This window comes from Anguilla rostrata, chromosome 12 (genome assembly GCF_018555375.3).
Source record: "Anguilla rostrata isolate EN2019 chromosome 12, ASM1855537v3, whole genome shotgun sequence".
In the NCBI taxonomy this organism is placed as follows: domain Eukaryota; kingdom Metazoa; phylum Chordata; class Actinopteri; order Anguilliformes; family Anguillidae; genus Anguilla; species Anguilla rostrata.
Window position 1 is genome coordinate 33138542 of NC_057944.1, and position 19335 is coordinate 33157876.

General features: G+C 42.2%; 1 protein-coding gene across 4 annotated transcripts in view; it reads right to left on the minus strand.

Annotated features, from left to right (window-relative positions):
• Positions 1–19299, minus strand: part of LOC135235928 (glutamate receptor ionotropic, kainate 1) — a 54229-nt gene extending 34930 nt beyond the window's left edge. The window contains exon 1 of one of the 4 annotated variants that reach the window (XM_064301991.1): positions 18206–19299. In XM_064301991.1, coding sequence (XP_064158061.1) covers positions 18206–18248 — 43 coding nt within the window. In that variant the 5' untranslated portion in view covers positions 18249–19299. Of the gene's footprint in view, positions 1–18030 lie in introns of all 4 variants that reach the window. The other 3 variants (XM_064301990.1, XM_064301992.1, XM_064301993.1) reach the window with 3 other exon arrangements.
• Between the last annotated feature and the right edge of the window lie 36 nt (positions 19300–19335).

The window sequence follows — 19335 nt, forward strand, 5'->3', positions numbered from 1 at the left end:
TATGAATGGCCTAAAAAAAAAATTAAATCCAAAAACACTGTCAAAAGAACACACTTCTTTGAGTACAGTGATATAATTGGTTGATTTCACAGCCTTAATGAGACTAACATACATGCAGACATAGCCACATACAGAATCAGTATATAGTACCGCAACTACCGTAGAGTGAAGGACAAAACTTATTTTCAACATGACTGCACTGGTTCAAGATAAAGTTGCTGTAAAAAATATTCAGACTGTAAACTCACTGATAATTGAGTCTCTTCTACAAGAGGCGTTTTACAGTCCACAGTGTTTAATAATCCATGTTTAATATTGTTTTGCAAAGGTTTGTGTTTTTCACATTATTGAAATGTTGCTGGAAGTCCATTAGCAGGACTGTACAGAATGTTTTACTGCTTATTATTTTTAATAATGCCACAGTTTTTTGTTGTTATTGTTCCTGGTTTCATTTGATAGACATTCGCAGCCCATATTTTAATTTGATGTGCCTGTGTTAATTACCACACATTGGAAATACTGCCTAGTAAAAGATAATTGTTTATACAAAGGCAAGGTTATTTTTAACTGAAAACTTTTTTTTTAAAGTTCAGTAACATCTCATCTAAATATTTATTCTTGTAATAAACTGTATAAGCCTGGTGACACAAACACACACAGTTTTACAGGGCCAGCAAGCTTTGTTCTATACACAGCACTGTCAAAACATTTTATGATTTTAGCTGAAGATTATCAGCAGGAGCACTGACAGCCACTGGCCTGGTTAAATTAACTGTAAAAACCCCACCAGTGCGGTGGACTGCAAACTGAACAAGCCATCAACGGAAAAATCTCCAACATGACAACACAGCGTAAGAACGCTTTCAAAAAGAAATAACGCTACATTATTTACATCGCACGGGGAATGTAATCACTCTGTCAGGAGAGCTATGTCTATAGAGCTATGTTTCCCACAACAGAACAATAACGGGAAACGATATAAAGGGAAAAATGCTTGAAGGTTGGATAATTTGAAGGATTAATAAGCAAAATACTAGAATGCTAGGATTCTGCTGACAGAACTCTCAAATGTGCATGTGGAATATGCAAAAAAACCAAAGGTGACTGACCCCACAGCAGCACTGCAACAAACCTAAACCCAAGCAATAAATATTCAGGACCAAAATAAATATTTGAGCTGTGTCACTGAAGGCAAACATCTATCCCGCCAGCAAATTTCGCAATCATAAAATGCCTAATCTCCAGAACGTGTTTGACTATCTGCCCAGCCTGCAGCCAAAGAATGACAAAGGAATATCATATATCAATAACCGAACAATAATTGCACCTTCCACAGAAATGCATTTTCAACCTCAGTGGTTTGCGAAATTACTCTAGCTGCTGTTGTCACTAGTACAGACAAATGCAGACCAGATCCCAAAGTTTTCCTGTGAGAGCTTGGCCTCGAGTTTGGTATGCATTTTTTTCATATCAGGCACGCAAGAGCAAGCCATTTGGGGATTGGTCTGACCCTCCCTTTTGATTGGTCCAGATCACTCAGAGAAATATGCGACGTGCCAGAAGATCTGCGCTGCACCGTCCGCATTGGCCGTTGAGTTTAAGATCTGGATTTTTAAAAAGGAGAATGTCACCGGTGATGTCATAATTCCAGTGCACCTTTGAGATGGATGCCGAAGGAAAGAAAAAAATCTACCATCCCAGGACCTTGGCATGTTGGGTAATGTGGCTTTTTGCATTACAGACCAACATTAGCCTTGGGAGAAAAAATAAATGATACACTTCATAAATGTTTTACAACCTCTGTATTTTCTCTGTGGTCACATTCGAAGCGACAGAGGGGAAACCATTCACTTCGATCAGCAGACATTACAGGGGCAGCTGTTAGAAACAGTAATAGCTCTTGGCGATAAGACAAAACTGGACACACTCATCAGCTAACAAAAAACAAGCAGTGATGACCTGACCCTCACCCCCTTATCATGGTGACCAATGACATTTGCTGTTCTTCGATACTCAGTATGGTGCAAAATTTTAAAAAAATAAGAGGTAATGCCCAATGCTGGCTATGTCCCATTTACTGATACAGATGGCAGCAAAAAAAGGCCAAGAGATGTTCTCCCTCTCTCTCTCTCTCTCACCCTCTCTATCTCTACCTATCCATCTCTCGCTTTCTCTCTTTCTTCTCACTAACTGTTTCTTTCTCTCATTAAACTAAAGAGGAAAAAAGGCATTTGGCACCTGTGTGTAGTCACTGTCAAACAAATTTCCTTTCTGCCACAACTTTCAGAAGGATGGCAAAGGGCTTTACAGCTCAGATGGCTTAAAAGATACCGCAAATGTACTTGGGACAAAAGCTGCTTGCAAATTTTTCATTAGCATAACACTTTACCAATTAGACAAATTTTTAAATATTGGTTTTAAAAAGTACTTTGTAGTTTTTTTTTATTGCAAATATTTTCACACTTAAGTGGGCACCACTAAGGGAATTTCACCACTAAGTGCTGGCTCCACATTTCCCAGAATCCCCACAACTCTCCTTGCAGTTGCAGACTATGTGCTAACCCCTACAGCTGGAATCGATGACTCTAGTCTTTGGAGGACACTAATCTAATGTTTTCTTTAAAATTTGTATTATTATTATTATTATTTTAATCACCAGCAGCCCCAGAACTGATTGGGGAAGTTGAGCTGGTTACATCATAAGAATCACAGGATGGACAGTCAAGAGCAACATTTTCAGGCTGCACATAATAGCTTTTGTGAAGACTTTTTACTGGGGTCCAAAGGAAAAGTGATGTTGTGTAAAAAAGGGCATTTTGAAAATTAAACCACAGTAACTGTTTGAAACATGGCATACACTGTTTTGCACCCCTGAAATAGTTAAATTAGGGTCTTAAAGAGCAGGAAAAGCCGTATTTTCAGACATATTTGAAATAGTAGAATATGATTTGACAAGGCAATGAATACTGGTTTGATTTCATGGGATCATAAGGGAACTGCCATGGTGCAGGTTCTTTTCGTCAGTCAGAATATTCATATTTATTCATTTTTAGATACAGCACTACAAAAGACCAATCAGAGCAGCACAAGAACAACCTGAAGGCAAACATACAAAAACCCAAGAACCAAAAAAAGGATGAGGGACTCTAAACTCAAACTCAAAATAAAGAACATCAATATGAATGATGACATGGAAGCAATCTGACCAACTATCGGGAAAGGTCAGTTCAAACTTACTGTTGACCTAAAAGACTATAGAAAAAGGAACTTTTGGAGGACTCAGTATACGACTAGACTTATAGGGAGGCCAGGCAAGTTACTGCAGCATCACAATAGTGAACACGTGTAGTCAGCAGCACTCTCAGGAAAGGTACATTTATTTTTGTTATTTAAAGAACAAATTTCCCAAATGCATCCTGGAATATTCTATTTGGATACTAATAAGTACAAGGTAAAAGGTACAACTGAGTTATTAAACCTATGGCTAGGGGTACAGTATTATGTACCACCTTAATGACAAGCGTTGTACCTTTTTAAGCAATTTTTCATACCTTTTTTCTAAATAGTAAGTAATGGTCAGTATTTCAATTACATGCATTTAAACCATATCTTTAGAATACATTTGAGTATATACACAGTCAAAGCGTGCATAGCCTATGCGTCGTCCCCCAAACCCCCTGGATTGTAACCACACTTAGGGCTGTAAGTAAAGAGGCTAGATCCGTGCCTGGTACTGGTTCGAAACAAGCATTTATCTTATCAAATAGCGCTGTTACACGGGCTAGCCTAAGCCAGAGAAAACCCACTGCTATGCCTTTAAGTGGGTCTGCTGCAGTAAAATAGGCCTGTAGGCACAAAAAAACGAATAGAGTATTTGAGTAAAGGACAAATCAGCTTGTAATCGTTTAGAGAAGTGCCCCACCCCTAATTTTGTCATTTGTCCTTTATGGGCTGGGAAAAATCTTGATTGTAATTTATATCATGATACCTGATCAGACATATTCCTGAATTTTCAAAATACTCTAACTACACCCATGTGTCCTTAAAAAATATTATTTTAAGCAAATAATCATTAAAACACACTTTTGCTTGTAAATGCATGTGCTGGTATCAACAGATGTTTAACCAAATGAAATGAAATGAGATACGTTTGTGACTTACATCACAAATAATCAGAGTCTAGTTTGCCCAAACCCCCTAGTAACAAAGATTATCTTGGCCAACCAACTTTGAATCCCTCTAACAATTATGTAGGGCTGCCATGGTCATCGGAATCTATGCCATGATCGATATTATTTCTCTTCCAAGACACAGATCCTTGCTTTTCCACTGCAGTTAGGAAATTAGTGCTGGCAGACCACTGCATGCTTTACAAAACTGGGCATGACATAAGGGAAGCAACTGCTGTACTTCAGGCCTTTGTTATGCTATCTAACAGACAAATACTTGTGCAGAAAAGCAACTGGAGGTTATCTAGAAAAAAAATACATGAAAAGAATAAATGTAGTTCATGCCTTTTAAAACTAAACATAATACTTTTCAAGAAATGCACTTTGGTATTTTGTAAATACAAAATATTGCATTTTAATTCAATATGCCTTTTTTTCTGAACTAGTATTTTGTAGTTCATTTTGATACATTTAGCTCTGGGGTATTTTTTTTAATGAAAATAAATTTTAATGCATTCTTGCCCATGTCTGCAGGGACTTTGGGGGGAGGGGAGCTGAGTGGGGGAGGGGGGGGATTTACCTCCCAGCCACTCTCCTAATGCCTTAATTGCTTTCTATGAGCTTATTAAAATATTCTTGCAGCCCGTGGCTGTGGCCGGACAATGAAACACCATTAATATTATTTTTTGGCACTGCAATTTGAAGCTTAAATAAGTAGAATTTCTCACCATGGCGGAGAACAAGCCAGTCGGGAAGGTGACCGAGCAAGACTGTGGCCCTGAAAGTTTACTTCCTGTGTCCCACAGGATTTTTTTTTGCAGCTGGTGTGGATCGGACACGCCTTCTCTAAGGTCGTCAAGCCGATTCTTCCGGCTTGTTCAAAGACTCCACGCTCCACCTCTCCCCCCTCCCTCACTCTTTCTCTCTCTAGCTGGCGGTGTCATGTGCAATCTGTTTCTTTCAACTCCGGATGAAAAAAATGCAAATTAAATGACTGGTGTCAGTGCACCTCTTAGGAAATGTCAAGCTGTATAAGAATAGCGTAATCTTATAACTCTGAAAGACACCACAATTTACATAATGATGGCCTCAGCTTTTCTTTTTCTATTAATGTAGAGGTTGGATGCATAATAATCGTTATCAATATTTTATGTGTAGGACCGCGTGTGATGTGCATACTTGTGGGACGCAGTACCTGCATCCACACCCAGGTGCTGTGTTCTGTGTGGCTTCTTTACGGCATGCTCTCCCTGCCCATCACCTAGTGTACGTTACTATAGCGCTGTAGAGCAGTGCTGCGGTGGGCACCATGGCAGGCGGCAAATGAACAAGACAGACAGGAAAATACGGACACAGAGGGCTTTCAGCCTCTTATTTAACCCTTTAACCAGCCGAAGAACAAAAAAACATCAGAAACGACTGTCCCCCAAAGACCAACAAAAGACACAGCTTCCAAAAAAAAAGAACCACAAACAGAGTCTGACAGGTTTGCCAATCAGGCGCTTGCGATAGGTCGGCTGTCAGAAAGGTGTCTCTCCCGAGGACAAAGGAACAGGGCTTTACATAGCCCTGCAGTTAGGGCCACAGCTGCAGCCCTGCCTGTGAGTGGGGCCGGCGCTGTCCGTGGTCCTGCAGCAGCACTCCTGGGTAGCAGAAGTGGCAGAGGTGCTGAACGGACAGCGCCCCAAAACATGCGCACAGCCTCTCTCTGCCACCCACTCCCCCCCTCCACTTCCTGCCACCACAACTCCTTAACGACAGCACACAGGGATTTATATACGAGCAAAAACACATAACCCGGAGCCATCCGTCACCTGAGAGACGCGAGATGGGGATTGTTCTGCAATCGTGATCCGGGCCCTTGATAAAGTTACTCACAGCTGTTTACCCAGGCTGCTGCTAACCGATTCGTTCCGCGCACGAGCAGGATTGCTCTGCGCTGATATGGACAAACAGTCTTGTGAGGGCCTCGACTACAGCAGGGTCCGACAGGTTCAAAAGAGCCGCTTTTCAGAGACACCCACAATCCATCACTGCACCTTGGCACATACCAAGCTCGTCGACAGCGCTTTCTTTCACTTTGGAAGGTCATGTTGTGGGGATTGCTGTATTTCTGTGATAACAGCAAGGCGTGGAGGAGGATTTACATTCTCACAGGTGACATATTAATTTTATGTTTAGGGTTTTTAAACAGTGTTGTGCTGCCATTTATCTTTCACAGATAAGCAATTTATTTTGGCTTGCACCATAAAACCTGTGTGGTAAGTGGCATCTGACTCCAACCTATTTCACTTAGACACTATGAAAGGTAATAGCATTGCTAACCCTCTTACATCTTCCTTGTAAAGTTCACCCTGTCTGTATAACAAAATAATATAATTAAATGTTCTTTCACTGAACATTCTAATGCTGATGTAACAATCATTGCTGGTAACTGAAAGCAACAGAGTTCCAGAACACTTGAAATTTTGGAAAAAAAAACATTCCAAAAAACCTACTCTTCAAAGGGTTAATGCAAATTTGTACGTTTCGCCAGGTGTCCGAATGCCTACTTCACACGAGTGTGAACCAGGATGAACAGCAGTTCTGAACACACAGCACAAAGCACTGATAGAGCTGAGAAATCAAACCAAATCTGTAGCCATGCCAGCGTTTGGCCATGCTTCGAGAAAAAATCTGAAAATCCACACAACGGGACAGATTCGTAGATTGGGTGGCAAGAAGTCGCTCATCGCAAAATTTGATGGAAGGGAGACAAGAAATGCTAATAGAGATTACGGCCCCTCCAGCTTCCAGATTAACAGCAGTCGGCAGCAGAGTGTTTGAATTCCCAAACAGCGGAACGAGGAAAAAAATAACCACAGCAGTGGAATGACGTGAGATGTCAAAAGAGGACATGTGAAGCTGCCCTGATAACTCTGTTAGCTCAACTTCAGTTGCAGTCATTTCAAAGTCAGGAGATATCCAACTCTTTCTAGAAATTACAACATAAGCCTAACTTGAATAAATAGAAATTTCCAAATAGCAAATATACTTTCTAATACAAGTGTGTATATTGTAGCAGAAAGCAGTTTTTTTTGGTTTTTCCTCCATGCTGAAAGATTATTTTGTGCATTGAAACACTCACTCAATGATGAGAAATTAATTCATGATAAATGTAAACAGCGAGACGATGTTGGAGATGGGCTGGGTGTGAAATGTTTAAATGCACTATAAATTCACTGTATGATCCACAACCCCAGGTTACAATGGGTGTGATTTGTTAACAGGCACAGTGATGAGAGATTGATCACATTCATTCACCACGTCCACATTCTAATACACTCCACCGATCTTGTAAATCGAGCGGGGTAAATTATGACTTCTCCAGGCAACGGACATAAACGGATTAATTCCTTCACAAATCTAGCTCGAGGGCCTACAACAGGAAAAAAACAAACTACAACCAGACCTTCAGACTCAAATAGGGGGTATTACTGTAAGACTCTGTCCTGCGAAGGGGGCCCCAGTTTCTTGGATTATTCCAGTCTGTTGGATGGATCTGCAGAAACGGGGTAACCCTCGAGCCCGATCTTAGAGCAACGTGGCAGTTTTCAATCGATGGTTTTTTCATTTTGTTGCATGGAAACCAAAAATGCGCAATATACATGCTAAGATGTCGATTTAATCAATTTCTCATTTAAAATAATTATATGCTCCAGTTCTAAAGTTTATAGGCTTTCTGCGGAGCCGTTCTGAAGATTGAGCATCGGTGGTGATGTTTTGCCGTACCAGACGTGTGCGCTTTAACCGAAGGAAAACTGAAATATACTGCCTCGCGAAACTCAGCCTACAGCATTTATCACAGCTAATTTCATCTGAACGTTAACGTTCATCCGACACTCTTCGCGTCAACAGCTTCAGTTTATTTTCAGCGCTGTAATTTTTGCATTCATGTGGGATCCTCAGTCTTTTTATTGCAACGTTCAAGCCTGATCATGTGAATTAGTACATACTGTCCATCCTGTGAACTTCTCGCAATTCAGACTGGAATAGTCAAGCTTCCGTCTCTGTTCATTTTGTCCTGGAACAAGTTCTGTCGTTCCATAAAAGGGACGAGAAACACGTGTACTGTACAAAAAACATAAACAAGTCAATTTAGAGAGTATATGTGCTTGTGCATGAGTGTGTGTGTGTGTGTGAGAGAGAGAGAGAGAGAGGTGACAGAGATCTAATCTTTGAATTTGAGAGAGATAGAGAAAAGGTGTGTGTGAGTGTGAGAGAGAGAGAAAAGGTGTGAGAGAGAGAAAAGGTATGAGAGAGTGAGAAAAGGTATGTGTGAGAGAGTGAGAGCGAGAGAAAGAGAGAAAAGGTGTGTGAGAGAGACAGAGAGAGAGAAAAGGTGTGCGAGAGAGGGGCAGTCTACACAATGCTGCCATCTATTTGCATGAGTGGAGGAACGCCTCTCCCCCCTTCAGGTCACTGAAGCGTTGCATCAACAAATTATCTGTGTAATGAAAAGGTGCCGCGCGGGCAGGACTGTGCAAATGTGAAATCAAAGAGCCGCTGGAGCCAGAGAGGCATCGGAGCAGGGCTTCCACACGAGGCAGGCCCAAACATGCGCTGTCAGTACCCACGCTGGAGCCACACTAAAACAAGGCCTGGGCGGCTTCGAGGCAGCAAATGGCTACTCCCCCAGATCCAACCGCACCTTCCTATCATACCGCGGGCAAACATCGTCGGTTCAGAAGCACATGCCTCGACAAACATGCCTGGTCTGTGAGGAGATCACCCATATCTCAGTGTTAATTAACGGATTTTAGTGGTTCCCCAAATTTAAGCTAAGTATAAAACTTCGGTCCAGAAGGGCTGCAGTGTGTGCTGATTTCCAGTGTGTCCCAGCATGAGTGATTCGTTTCAGTCATTGAAGAGTCCACACACCTTGTTCTCAAGGCTTTAACTAACTGCTGATTGTAAGGAAACCAGAAATACCAGCAGACACTGTGGCCCCCCAGGACTGGAGTTTGACACCCCTGTTTTAAAAGGTCCAGTTGTCAAGCGGTTCATTGATGTCCCTGCCTTTTGGCTCTGATCAGTTAAAGTGACACAGACCAATACCCACAGACAGAGAATGATGTCATACGTCCTATCAATGTGACTGATTGCCACAACCGTTACACTGAATGTATTCCGGTGAGAAAAGAGAAACAGGTTGCCACGTCCTCGTTTAAATTCGGTTTGAGTCTGAGTCTGAGTTCCCCGGAGGATTGAAGTTGAAAGGACGTGGCAGAATGACAGTAAATAACGTGGAGGACCCAGAGCAGAGGCAATTACACAGCATGGAGGATGACACCCTGGGAAAAAGCCCGTCATGATCCGCTGTAAGTTGTCTTAATGATTTTACCATAATCTAATTGTGTGGAAGACAAACTGAGAGACTTCTTCAATAAATAACAGCCAGAGCCGCCACTGAACTGTGAAACAATAAAGGGTTTATCTCCACAATGTAGGGTTTAATAACAGTGCAGTGTTTAATAAAATCCCTAAAACCAGATCTTTCCCTAAACTCTATCTGCAAAGCTTTTTGTCATTAACTTTGAGCAGCAGATATATGCATGTGATACTGATTGTACCGACGTACTTATTGTACATCGCTTTGGATAAAAGCGTCTGCCAAATAAATGTAATGTAGTGTAATGTAATTATTGTTTCTTCCCAACTCATAGTTTCCTAACTCACAGTTTCTGACACTATGAGTTGGGAAATTACTGACATCAATAAAAAAAAGGTTTGGGGGAAAAATGCAGCAGTTGCTTTTCGTAAATTCTTGTTTAATTCTTGTTAAACTTCTGGGAGATATCTGTAAAAAGTTCTCAACAAAAGATCTTTTAAAAAAGTTGTTTCTACCCTTTCCTTCAGAAGATAAAGTTTTTATGAAGTTTTTTTAATACTGAAAGCCTTGTTTCCGTAATTACGTACAAGTAAGCAAATCTGAAATCCTTTCACGGGTCCTCAACTGCTCCCCATATCTTCTTTTCTACAAATTACACTTTCAAATTGTGTTTTTGTTTCTCATTCTTTAAAATCGGTTCTTTATCAGTTTAATGCATAAAAACAATGCATTAAATGCATGGCTTCTGGAGCTTAACTAAGTCCGGAGGCAGTTTGTAAGCTAAGCTAGTAACCGTGCAGAATTAGAATTTAAAAGTGCATCCATTTTAACAGTTCGCTACCCATGTGCTAACAAGAACAAGGGAAGTATCCATTACCACAGTGCATTCTGGGGGATCAGAGGCCAACAGTAATGAAATGAGAAAACTTCCTTTCAAACTATTATTTTAACAAATACTGAAACACAAAATAATTTCACTAGTAAATGGCCTAAATTAATCAGGACTGTCGGCTTTAGCTGTTTTTGAAAGATAATACGGGCCTTTATATTGAAGGGGTGGGGGGGGGGTTATAAATAAATTCTTTGCAATCATATTAAAGAGAGGGGAACGTCTCACATTAATATCAGAATTGAACATCCTGGAGAAAATGTATAATTTGTAGTGTACAGCAAGTTCTTTGCCTTCCAATAAGACTGGCTACATTCAGTTTTAAATGAAGCTGCCCTTCAAGAACAAGACTCGTAATTAGGTTGAATTTGACCGATTACTTGGCAGGCAACGCATAGACCATCTCTCATCTCGTCTTTTTTTAAAACTGTCTTTTAAAGTAATGTGGCTGACAGGAGAAAAGATAATCATAGACTGACAGCAAATAAAGGCCACCCAAACTACGCTCCGGTAAGAATACAGAGAAGACGCACTTTATCAAGTTAATTCATTGGCACGTCAACTGGCTTTGATCAAGGAGCAGCCCTTAAAATGACCACAATTGTGGACGCTTGTACTTCGCTTGTGATTAACCGCCACAATCACCATTGTGTAACAAAACCACCCCATATTTCTTGGTCCTTTTTCAGCATCTGCTTTTGTGTCTGCTGAAGTTCTGAACACAGTTCAATTGTTTTTCTTCACCAGAATGAGCTTCAGCCTTTGAATATAGAACTTCTCTTTTTTTTTTGGTAATTAGAGGCACTCGATCTCACAAGGGCCAAGGGGCCATGTAGCCACACAGTATAAAGCAGAGGTCACGCAAAGCAGTTCTGTACACCTGTTCTGCTGCCCTGAACATAAAGCACCCAAACATGTGAAGTCAGTCAACGAAGAGGAAAACAGCCACAACATGGATGTGACACATTTTAACACAAAGGCGATGTGTTAAACTACAAAGGGGGAGGGGGAGATGAATGCCTTTCACTTTAGAAATAAAGACAGCATCACTTACCTGCTCTATTGTTTTACAACACAGTTATTCATCAGCTCCATTTTATGCTCCACACTGGCATCGAATAACACCCATGTTCTTTGTAAAAGTATAGAAGTACTCAGAACAATACTCAGTCAGAACCAGAATGTACATTTTTACAGCCAAGGTATACTAACGTTAAAAAACAGTATTATTAACACTGGTATTGCAGCCTTGTCTAATCCTCTTGATGCTATTCATCACCAGTATAGGTGATTATTCTAGGTGGCAGATAGGGAACTACACTCCCAGTTCAAAGCCATCCTTCCCCATTCACATGTAGCAACAGAAATATCAAAGTATATAGGCTACTTTGAACAAATAAGGTTTCTTTTTCTTTCACTTGGAACACCATTTTATTGACTGCTGACAGTGTTAGCAGGACTGATGGCCTTGGAGAGCTGTGCATTTGCTTCACACAATTCCACATCCCCAGAAGCGGTCAGATTCATACTGTGACACGGTGCATATAAATAGGCTTAACTGACAGTACAGAGAGGAATAACGACGACTTCTAAAGTGCGTTTTAAAGGAGTACAGTGCGAGTGATGCACAGGAACACACAAACTAATGTGCTGGCATTACTCATCTACGCATGTAATGCCTCTACAACCGGATTTCACAGAGGAAAGAGGACAAATGTCAGTTCACACACACACATACACGCTGTCCTTGTTTAAAAGCTACATTTGCACTCCTTTTGTCGGTTATATTCTTGACCATTTAGACTTCATTTCCTACAGTACTCACTCTGTCGATCGTGGATGTTCCTGCCAAAATAATTACAGTGCGATTCCCAGTGACTTTCACTCCTGACATTTGGCAGAATTACATCTGCAGTTTCATCCAAATTAGTGTGGACTCTGAGGACCTATTTTGGGTTTTTTTTACCATCTGTACGCAAAGAAATCAAGGAAAGCACATTCCCTTTCCATACAGCAATTAGCACGGCACACTGAATGCACTGTACACTTGAAAGGAATTCAAAATTAACTGTAATCCAGCATGGAGATGTGATGCCAAAAGTACAGTTTTTTCCTCACTGGGAAAATCACTGCCATTAAATTATTTCAGAGTTGCCCGCGGCGACGTCACGTTACACTCATGACTTTGATTGATAGCATCTAATTGGCATCACCTATATTAGCGGGTGACATCATGACTGATGTCTTAAACCTTCAAAAGAAGGGTAAAAATGTCAACGCACGTCAAGGTGCCCCAATAAGCAGCTCGCTTAATTTCATTTTTGTACTACTTGGCTAATTTGCTCTTAAATAGGTTTCAGTCCCCGCTGTCGAAATTAAATGAAAACATCCACACCTAGCATCCAAAAAAATAAATAAATAAATATCAACTGGGCTTCCGAGTGGTTCTTTAGTAAAGGCTTTCATTGCAACAGTAGGCTGGGTCCTACAGATGAAGGATTGAGCCTCAACCTCAGCTGTGTCACCCGGTAAATATGACCACAACAAGGGACACAACTGGCCTTATCTTGCCTGGAGTCAGATTGGTTTTGGCTCGAGCTCCTGCAGCCAAATTAAACCCATCCATCCTTCCGGTGACACGCTGGGTGGCCGTAGACTACCACATGTTTTCAGTGAAGGTTATACCCTGTCCTCAGATAGATGTTCTCTCCTGTAGTACTGTGTGGACTGCACGTGTGTAGAACAGTCACTGGCTCTCAGGTGACTGGACTGGAGGAGAGTACATGCTTCACCTACAGCTCCCCTGGTCTGCTGGGAGTACAGGGGGCAGGGAAAGGGGGGGTGTAAATGTAAAAAAAAATAGATGTATTAAAAATTTCAAAATAAATAAATAATTCACTGATTCTGAGGTGGGGGGGGGAATCTGCATCCTCTGTAGCTGAGGGAGCTATTAAAAATCGGGAAACACTCCAAACGGCAAACTCCAGGGACCTCAGGTGCGAACAGCACTTCCCCGGCCCTTAATATTAATGACGTTTGGATTGCCACAGTTTCCAATTTGCATAGAATATGAGCAGCGGTCACTCACAGGCTCCGAGCGGCGCCGCGCTGCAGGAGGCGAATGATTCAGAGGTTTTCGTGCAAGCTAAGCTAACGCGGCGCCTGGACCGCAGGCTCCGTATAGGGCCACACACATTAAATACCAGCGTGGAAGACCAGGCTCTGCGTGGCTGAATCTGACGCTGTGACTCCACAGCCTGTTAGCATGCGGGTGCTGCGGACCACCAGTCTGGGCTGGGTAGAGTAGGGCGAAAAGTGAAAGAGTGAGGGGAGAGAAAAGGTCCTTGCTTCTTTGGAGAGAGTTTAAAGGCCAGCCAGAGTGGCTGCACAGAGAGAGAGAGATAGAAAGACAGAGGGAGAGAGAGAAAGAGCAGCAGGAAAAGCACCACTGTACACATAAATGTTATGTGCTGCCAGTTCAACATGTACATGTTATAATATCCATTAACTAAACACTTTCAATAGCTTTTTTTTTCTCCTCCCTTTTGAATTATATATATATATATATATATAAAAAATGCTTTGGCAATATTTGCTGTATGCATGTCATGCCAAAAATGCATATTGAATTGAAATTTTAATTGAATTGAAAAAGAGACTGTACAGAGAGATAGATTGCACAGAGAGAGATAGTGAAGGAGAGAAAGAGTGGGACAGAGAGAGAGAGAGAGAAAATGCAGTCGTACTATGAATGCAGTGCGTGTGTAAGATGAACGCCTTTCTCATCAGGAGTAAAAAGTGTCACTTTCCTGCTCTTTTGTTTGCAACGCTGTCATTAATCGGCTCCACACAGGCATCAACACACCGCTCGTCTCAAGAAGCGCTGGAAAACTGCGAGCCCGTTCTACAGTTGTTTGCGCTAATCACCTGTTCATTTCACAGCCATCGCAGCGAAATTATTTTTAGAACAAGTCAGCAGAGGAAAACTGGGTTACGCCAAACTCGCGCACATCGGTTCGGCTCAAATCCGTGATTCACGCCGACGGAAATATCGAAGGGAAGCCAGGCTCCATTTTGCTTTTTACTCATTTTATTTTTCTGTACGTTCAGGCTGAGCGATCTGGACCACCCCGCGCTCTCAGAAATAAAAGGTACACAAGGGTACAAATTCTGTACAAGTACAAAACTGTACCTCTAAAGGTACTAGTGACAAGCAATTGTACCTTTTTTTCTGGTAAAGGTACAGTTCTGTACCTTCAAGGGGTACCGCCACAGTGACAAGCGATTGCACCTTTCTAGGTACTGAACTCACTTCCCCATCAGAAAGACCTTGCGGTGTGCTGTTTCACTTGGGACCGTGGTGTAGTACCGTATTTCTGAGTGTTGTCGCTAGCCCCTATTGTTGTGTCTGACTGCGTGCAACGGGAGCTCCCCTAACCGAAGGCACTTGTTCAGCGGCTCTACGGATGTGCAGTTAGTGCAGTAATTTCATGAGTCTAATTTCCTTTTCCAGCCAAAATAAACACGCGGAGGAACATCGAGCGCCTGCGCTCTGTGTGGCAAACTCGTTGGCGTCGAGGGCTAATTCCCTCCCTGCTGGTGAGAATTCCCAGCCCCCCCCCGCAAGAGGACTGCAAATCACAGCGCTAATTATCATGTGGGGGCAGTGCTTACCGCCAGAGGCCTACAATGACAGGATTGTGGGCCCTCTTCACAAATGCCCACTGATCCAATTCTCAACACCCTTATGATCCCCTTTACATCCCCCCGCCCCCTCCCCAAACCGCCCCCACGCCCCCCCCCCCCCAAACCACACTCTTTCCCGGACCTCCGCCAGGGGGGTGAATGGACAAGGGGGTCTAAATCCAGCCGCCGGCCCATTTGATGTGTCGGGACTGAGGGCTCTCTGTGTGACGGGGAAACCGCTGGGGGACTGGCTGTCCTGGTTACTCCGCTGCAGGGTCAACAACTTCTTCCCTCCGCAGATTTGAGCGATGAGAGACGAGAGAGCGATCAATAAACCCCGCCGCCTTTCAACACTCGGGCCTGACCGCAGGCTCCGCTCCACAGGAGCGCCGATGTCATCAGGTCAAGTGGTACCCGCCCCGCGAAGGCGTGGGCGAAGGTTCAATGACGAGGACGGACCAATCAGCCAGTCCACAGGAGGGCTGCAGCTTCATCAGGAACCTCCTCAACGCAATCAGTCAATCAAGCTGTCGCAATCCTGATCGACTGACACTCATATCCGTTTAAGAACTGTCCCAGTAAGGACGTGAAAAGAGCAAATCGCCATAAAAAATAAGGTGGCACTGAATAAATAACTATGCCTAACTGAATTGTGGGTAAGGATCCAGGAGGGGTGTGGACTTAGGGGACTCGAGAGAAACACACGGTAACAAACTTAGATTCTGTGTAGAACAGGATCCTCTGAACAGGAACATCAGATTGGAGGAAAGAAAGTGACAGAAACACTTCCGAACCCATCGACAGGAAAGCGACCCATCCGATGGAAAAATGAAGCTGAGGCCCTGATCGCCTTCGGTGTAGGAACCAGGCGGTGGGGTGTGGGGGGAGCGGGTGGGGGGGGCACGGGGGGTTGGTTGGCGGAGTGGGGACAAAGTGAAAGTCAGAGCCAGCCTTTCGGGCATAAAGAAGATTACTGAGGTCTTGTTCAAAGTGCTCGGGGGAGCAGATTAACCATTATTACCACCCGGGATGTGAAGGAGACGATAATCGGAGGCGGCCTTGTCCTTGCATCTGATGTTAATTGAATCCGGGGCCATACGGAAGGGTTTACCGGTTCGCGCTGGGATTATGAGGACAATGACAAAGATACGGTGGCCTTTGGACAGAGAGGGACATTTCAGACAGATTAACAGCACAAAAAAAAACAGATTACCAAGTGCCACCAGACCGGGAGACCCATTACAGGGAAGGAAAGAAATTTTAAAAAATGTTTAAGAAATCTGGATACTCTGCTCTCAGTAAATGAGCCATTTCTAGATAACACACCACTTACAGCTTCAGTTTTTCTCTGACAGATGAATTTTGTCCCCAACAGAAATGGCCATTGAGATCCATGCAAGAAGCTTCTGAAAGCGAACCTCATAATTTTGAAACATAGCCATGCTATTGCTGTCTAAACCGTCAACACAAGTCATAATAAATAAATGATTACCGTTTTTATGATTTTACCCAGTAGTCATTTTCTGAACCCAAATATCTATCACCTCAGACAATAACCTTAGTATATGTATTTAAGACTTTCAAACTAGATGATGAAGACCTGAAAATCAATATTTGCAATGAACAATAAAATACGTGTTATCCTTTAGGCCAGTGGACACCCTTATACAAGGCAACTTCGTATTTTTACGTGTTTTCCATTTAAACATTTCAACAATTCAAGTAAATCGTCAGGCTCAAAGATACAAAATAAAATAACCTGCCATTCAAAACTACACAATTGTGCATATACATATAACAAATCTGTTTCATACTGTTAAGGTGCATGACATATTGACTGACTTAAATGGGACACAACAAGCCAAACCTTCCAAAGACATACTTGCAAACCAGGTGCCACGCATATTAACAGTAGGTAATATGTTTATTAAGAAATGACACATTCATAAACTAAAATGTGTTTTAAGAAAAAATCATTTTTCTTTTATAATGAGTTTTTCTCATGTTTACTTTAATTACATTCTCCCAGCTGTTCTACGACAGTAATTGTTCATCATGATATATTCAATGGGCCCTATTCTGGTCTGGTTTCGAGGGATTTGAAATATGTTCTGATATAAGTCTTTGATATTGTGATATTCACTATCTAGGTCTGGGAAAATATGGATTTGTTTAAGTCTTTGTCTTACTCTATCATCCAAAAAACAGTACCAGTGAATCTTTGCTGACAATAGGGGCGATTAGCACAATTCTCTGTTTTTCTTTCTTGAAAGTCCCCAGACTTGATGCTCAACAGGTTAAATAACCTCATCACCTGTGCTAAACCATGTCTCTTAATAAAGCGCTGACTGTTCAACAGCCAAAGTCCCTATAACACAGGCTATCATAATTAGTTTTCACTGAATAAATAAAAGACTTTTAAATTGTTTAGACAGATATACAAAATGAATATAGATAGTAAATATGCATCCATCAATTGTTCTACTTTTAAACATTTAAACCGAAACCCGTTCGACTGAAAATCAAGTTTCTCTTGAAATTTGTCGATAAAAGAAGTTCAGTAAATGTCTCCTTTATATATAATGCGTGTGAACATAGTTATACTGCACGCAGTATAATGACCCTTATCATGACCCTTCACGCAATTAGCAAGTCGGACTTCTAAAATTCTGTAGCAGCTGAAAATTGAAATTGAAATGCGTGTCCACGTGAACTGTTAAACCTCAAAGGGAACGGGGGCATGCGCGTTTAACATGCTGTCAATGGCGCATTATTGGGAAAATGCTAATTTCCCCGAAAGTATAACATGCCTAAAGCCGCGATGCTCTTGTTAGTGAACGTATATCTATCACAATTGTGAATCAATGCCTTTGGGATAACTGTCCGTCAAAACAAAAAACGATATTCCCACTTACCGATTCTAAGGACTTGCTGCGAACTCAACCAAATCTTGGCCATAAAGTAAAACAGTGAAATGAACAGTCCCTTCCTTTTCTCCATGGTACACGTTCTAGAGTCAAATTTAACATTGAGCTCTATTTTTCCTCTATTTCAGGCTGCTAATTTTCACGTTCTTGTTTGTATCCGTACCGCAAGGAAATTGGCAGCCGACCCACATCTTCCTCTCTCGCATTCTGGTGAGAAAAAAAAAATCCTCCCGTAATTGTTGGTGGTAAGCTCAGAACGAGCTCCGTCTCCCAGTTCTTTACCCCATCCGTGCTAACGGGACAACGCTTCCCTCTTCAAATTGTCCAAGTAACGCGTCCCTCACTCATTTCGACTCAGTGCATACTAAGAACCGAGACACAAAGTGGTGAAGAGCGGACAGCGAACGTCCCTCTCCGTGCGCGCTCTCAAATGAGGGCAGCAGAGCCGCTGATCCCCAAGCAGGGATGCGACGTGAAGATTAACTTCAAATCTGGCAACATTCGCCCTCGACAACTTCTTTGCTTTAGTACATTGAGGAATGATTAAATCTTTGCTCGCGTCCTGATGGAAACGCAGATCTAATCTTCAAAATAGTCTCTGACGCTCCCGGAAGATTAAGTACTTCTCTCTCACACAGTTCATCTTCCTGGATCTGATACAGAGGGTTAGTTACCCCCGCAGTTTAACTCGCTTGCAAAGAGACGCTTTGTTTCAACTCGCCTTTCCATTTCAGTGCTTTTCTGCTTTTGCGAATATTATTCTCATTAGCGGGACACTAACTTAAGAAAAGCGCATGAAAAACAATCATCTCGTCCGCTAATCCTTACGAGTGGGGGCCAGTAGTAGATTGTAAAAGAGCTTTCGCCATCAAGTGAACAGTTCTTAGGAGCGGCAGAATGAAGTGCATGTTCAAAATCATTTGGCTGTTTACTAATTGTAGCACGATAATGCTTCCCCGCAGAATGTCGCCGAGTGGAACCAAATACTGACATAAGCACAATAATTGACCAGTTTAGTTTACCAGGCATTTTAATGTGGAGCAGTAACTACCGCAGTACTCGAGTATTATATATTGCATGCTGCTTTATGAAAATATCCCCCGCTCAATTTTGAATCCACAGATTCGCGGCGCAGACTGATTCCGAGAGATCCCTTTGAAACATGATTTGTTTTGTAATTAAACCCCATAATGCATCTCTGTCAATGGCATTCGGCGGCAGAACAAGGATTAATTCGACAATATGTTGTGCAAACAACCCAACGATGCTCGGCCTACTCGCAGTACTTTCCTG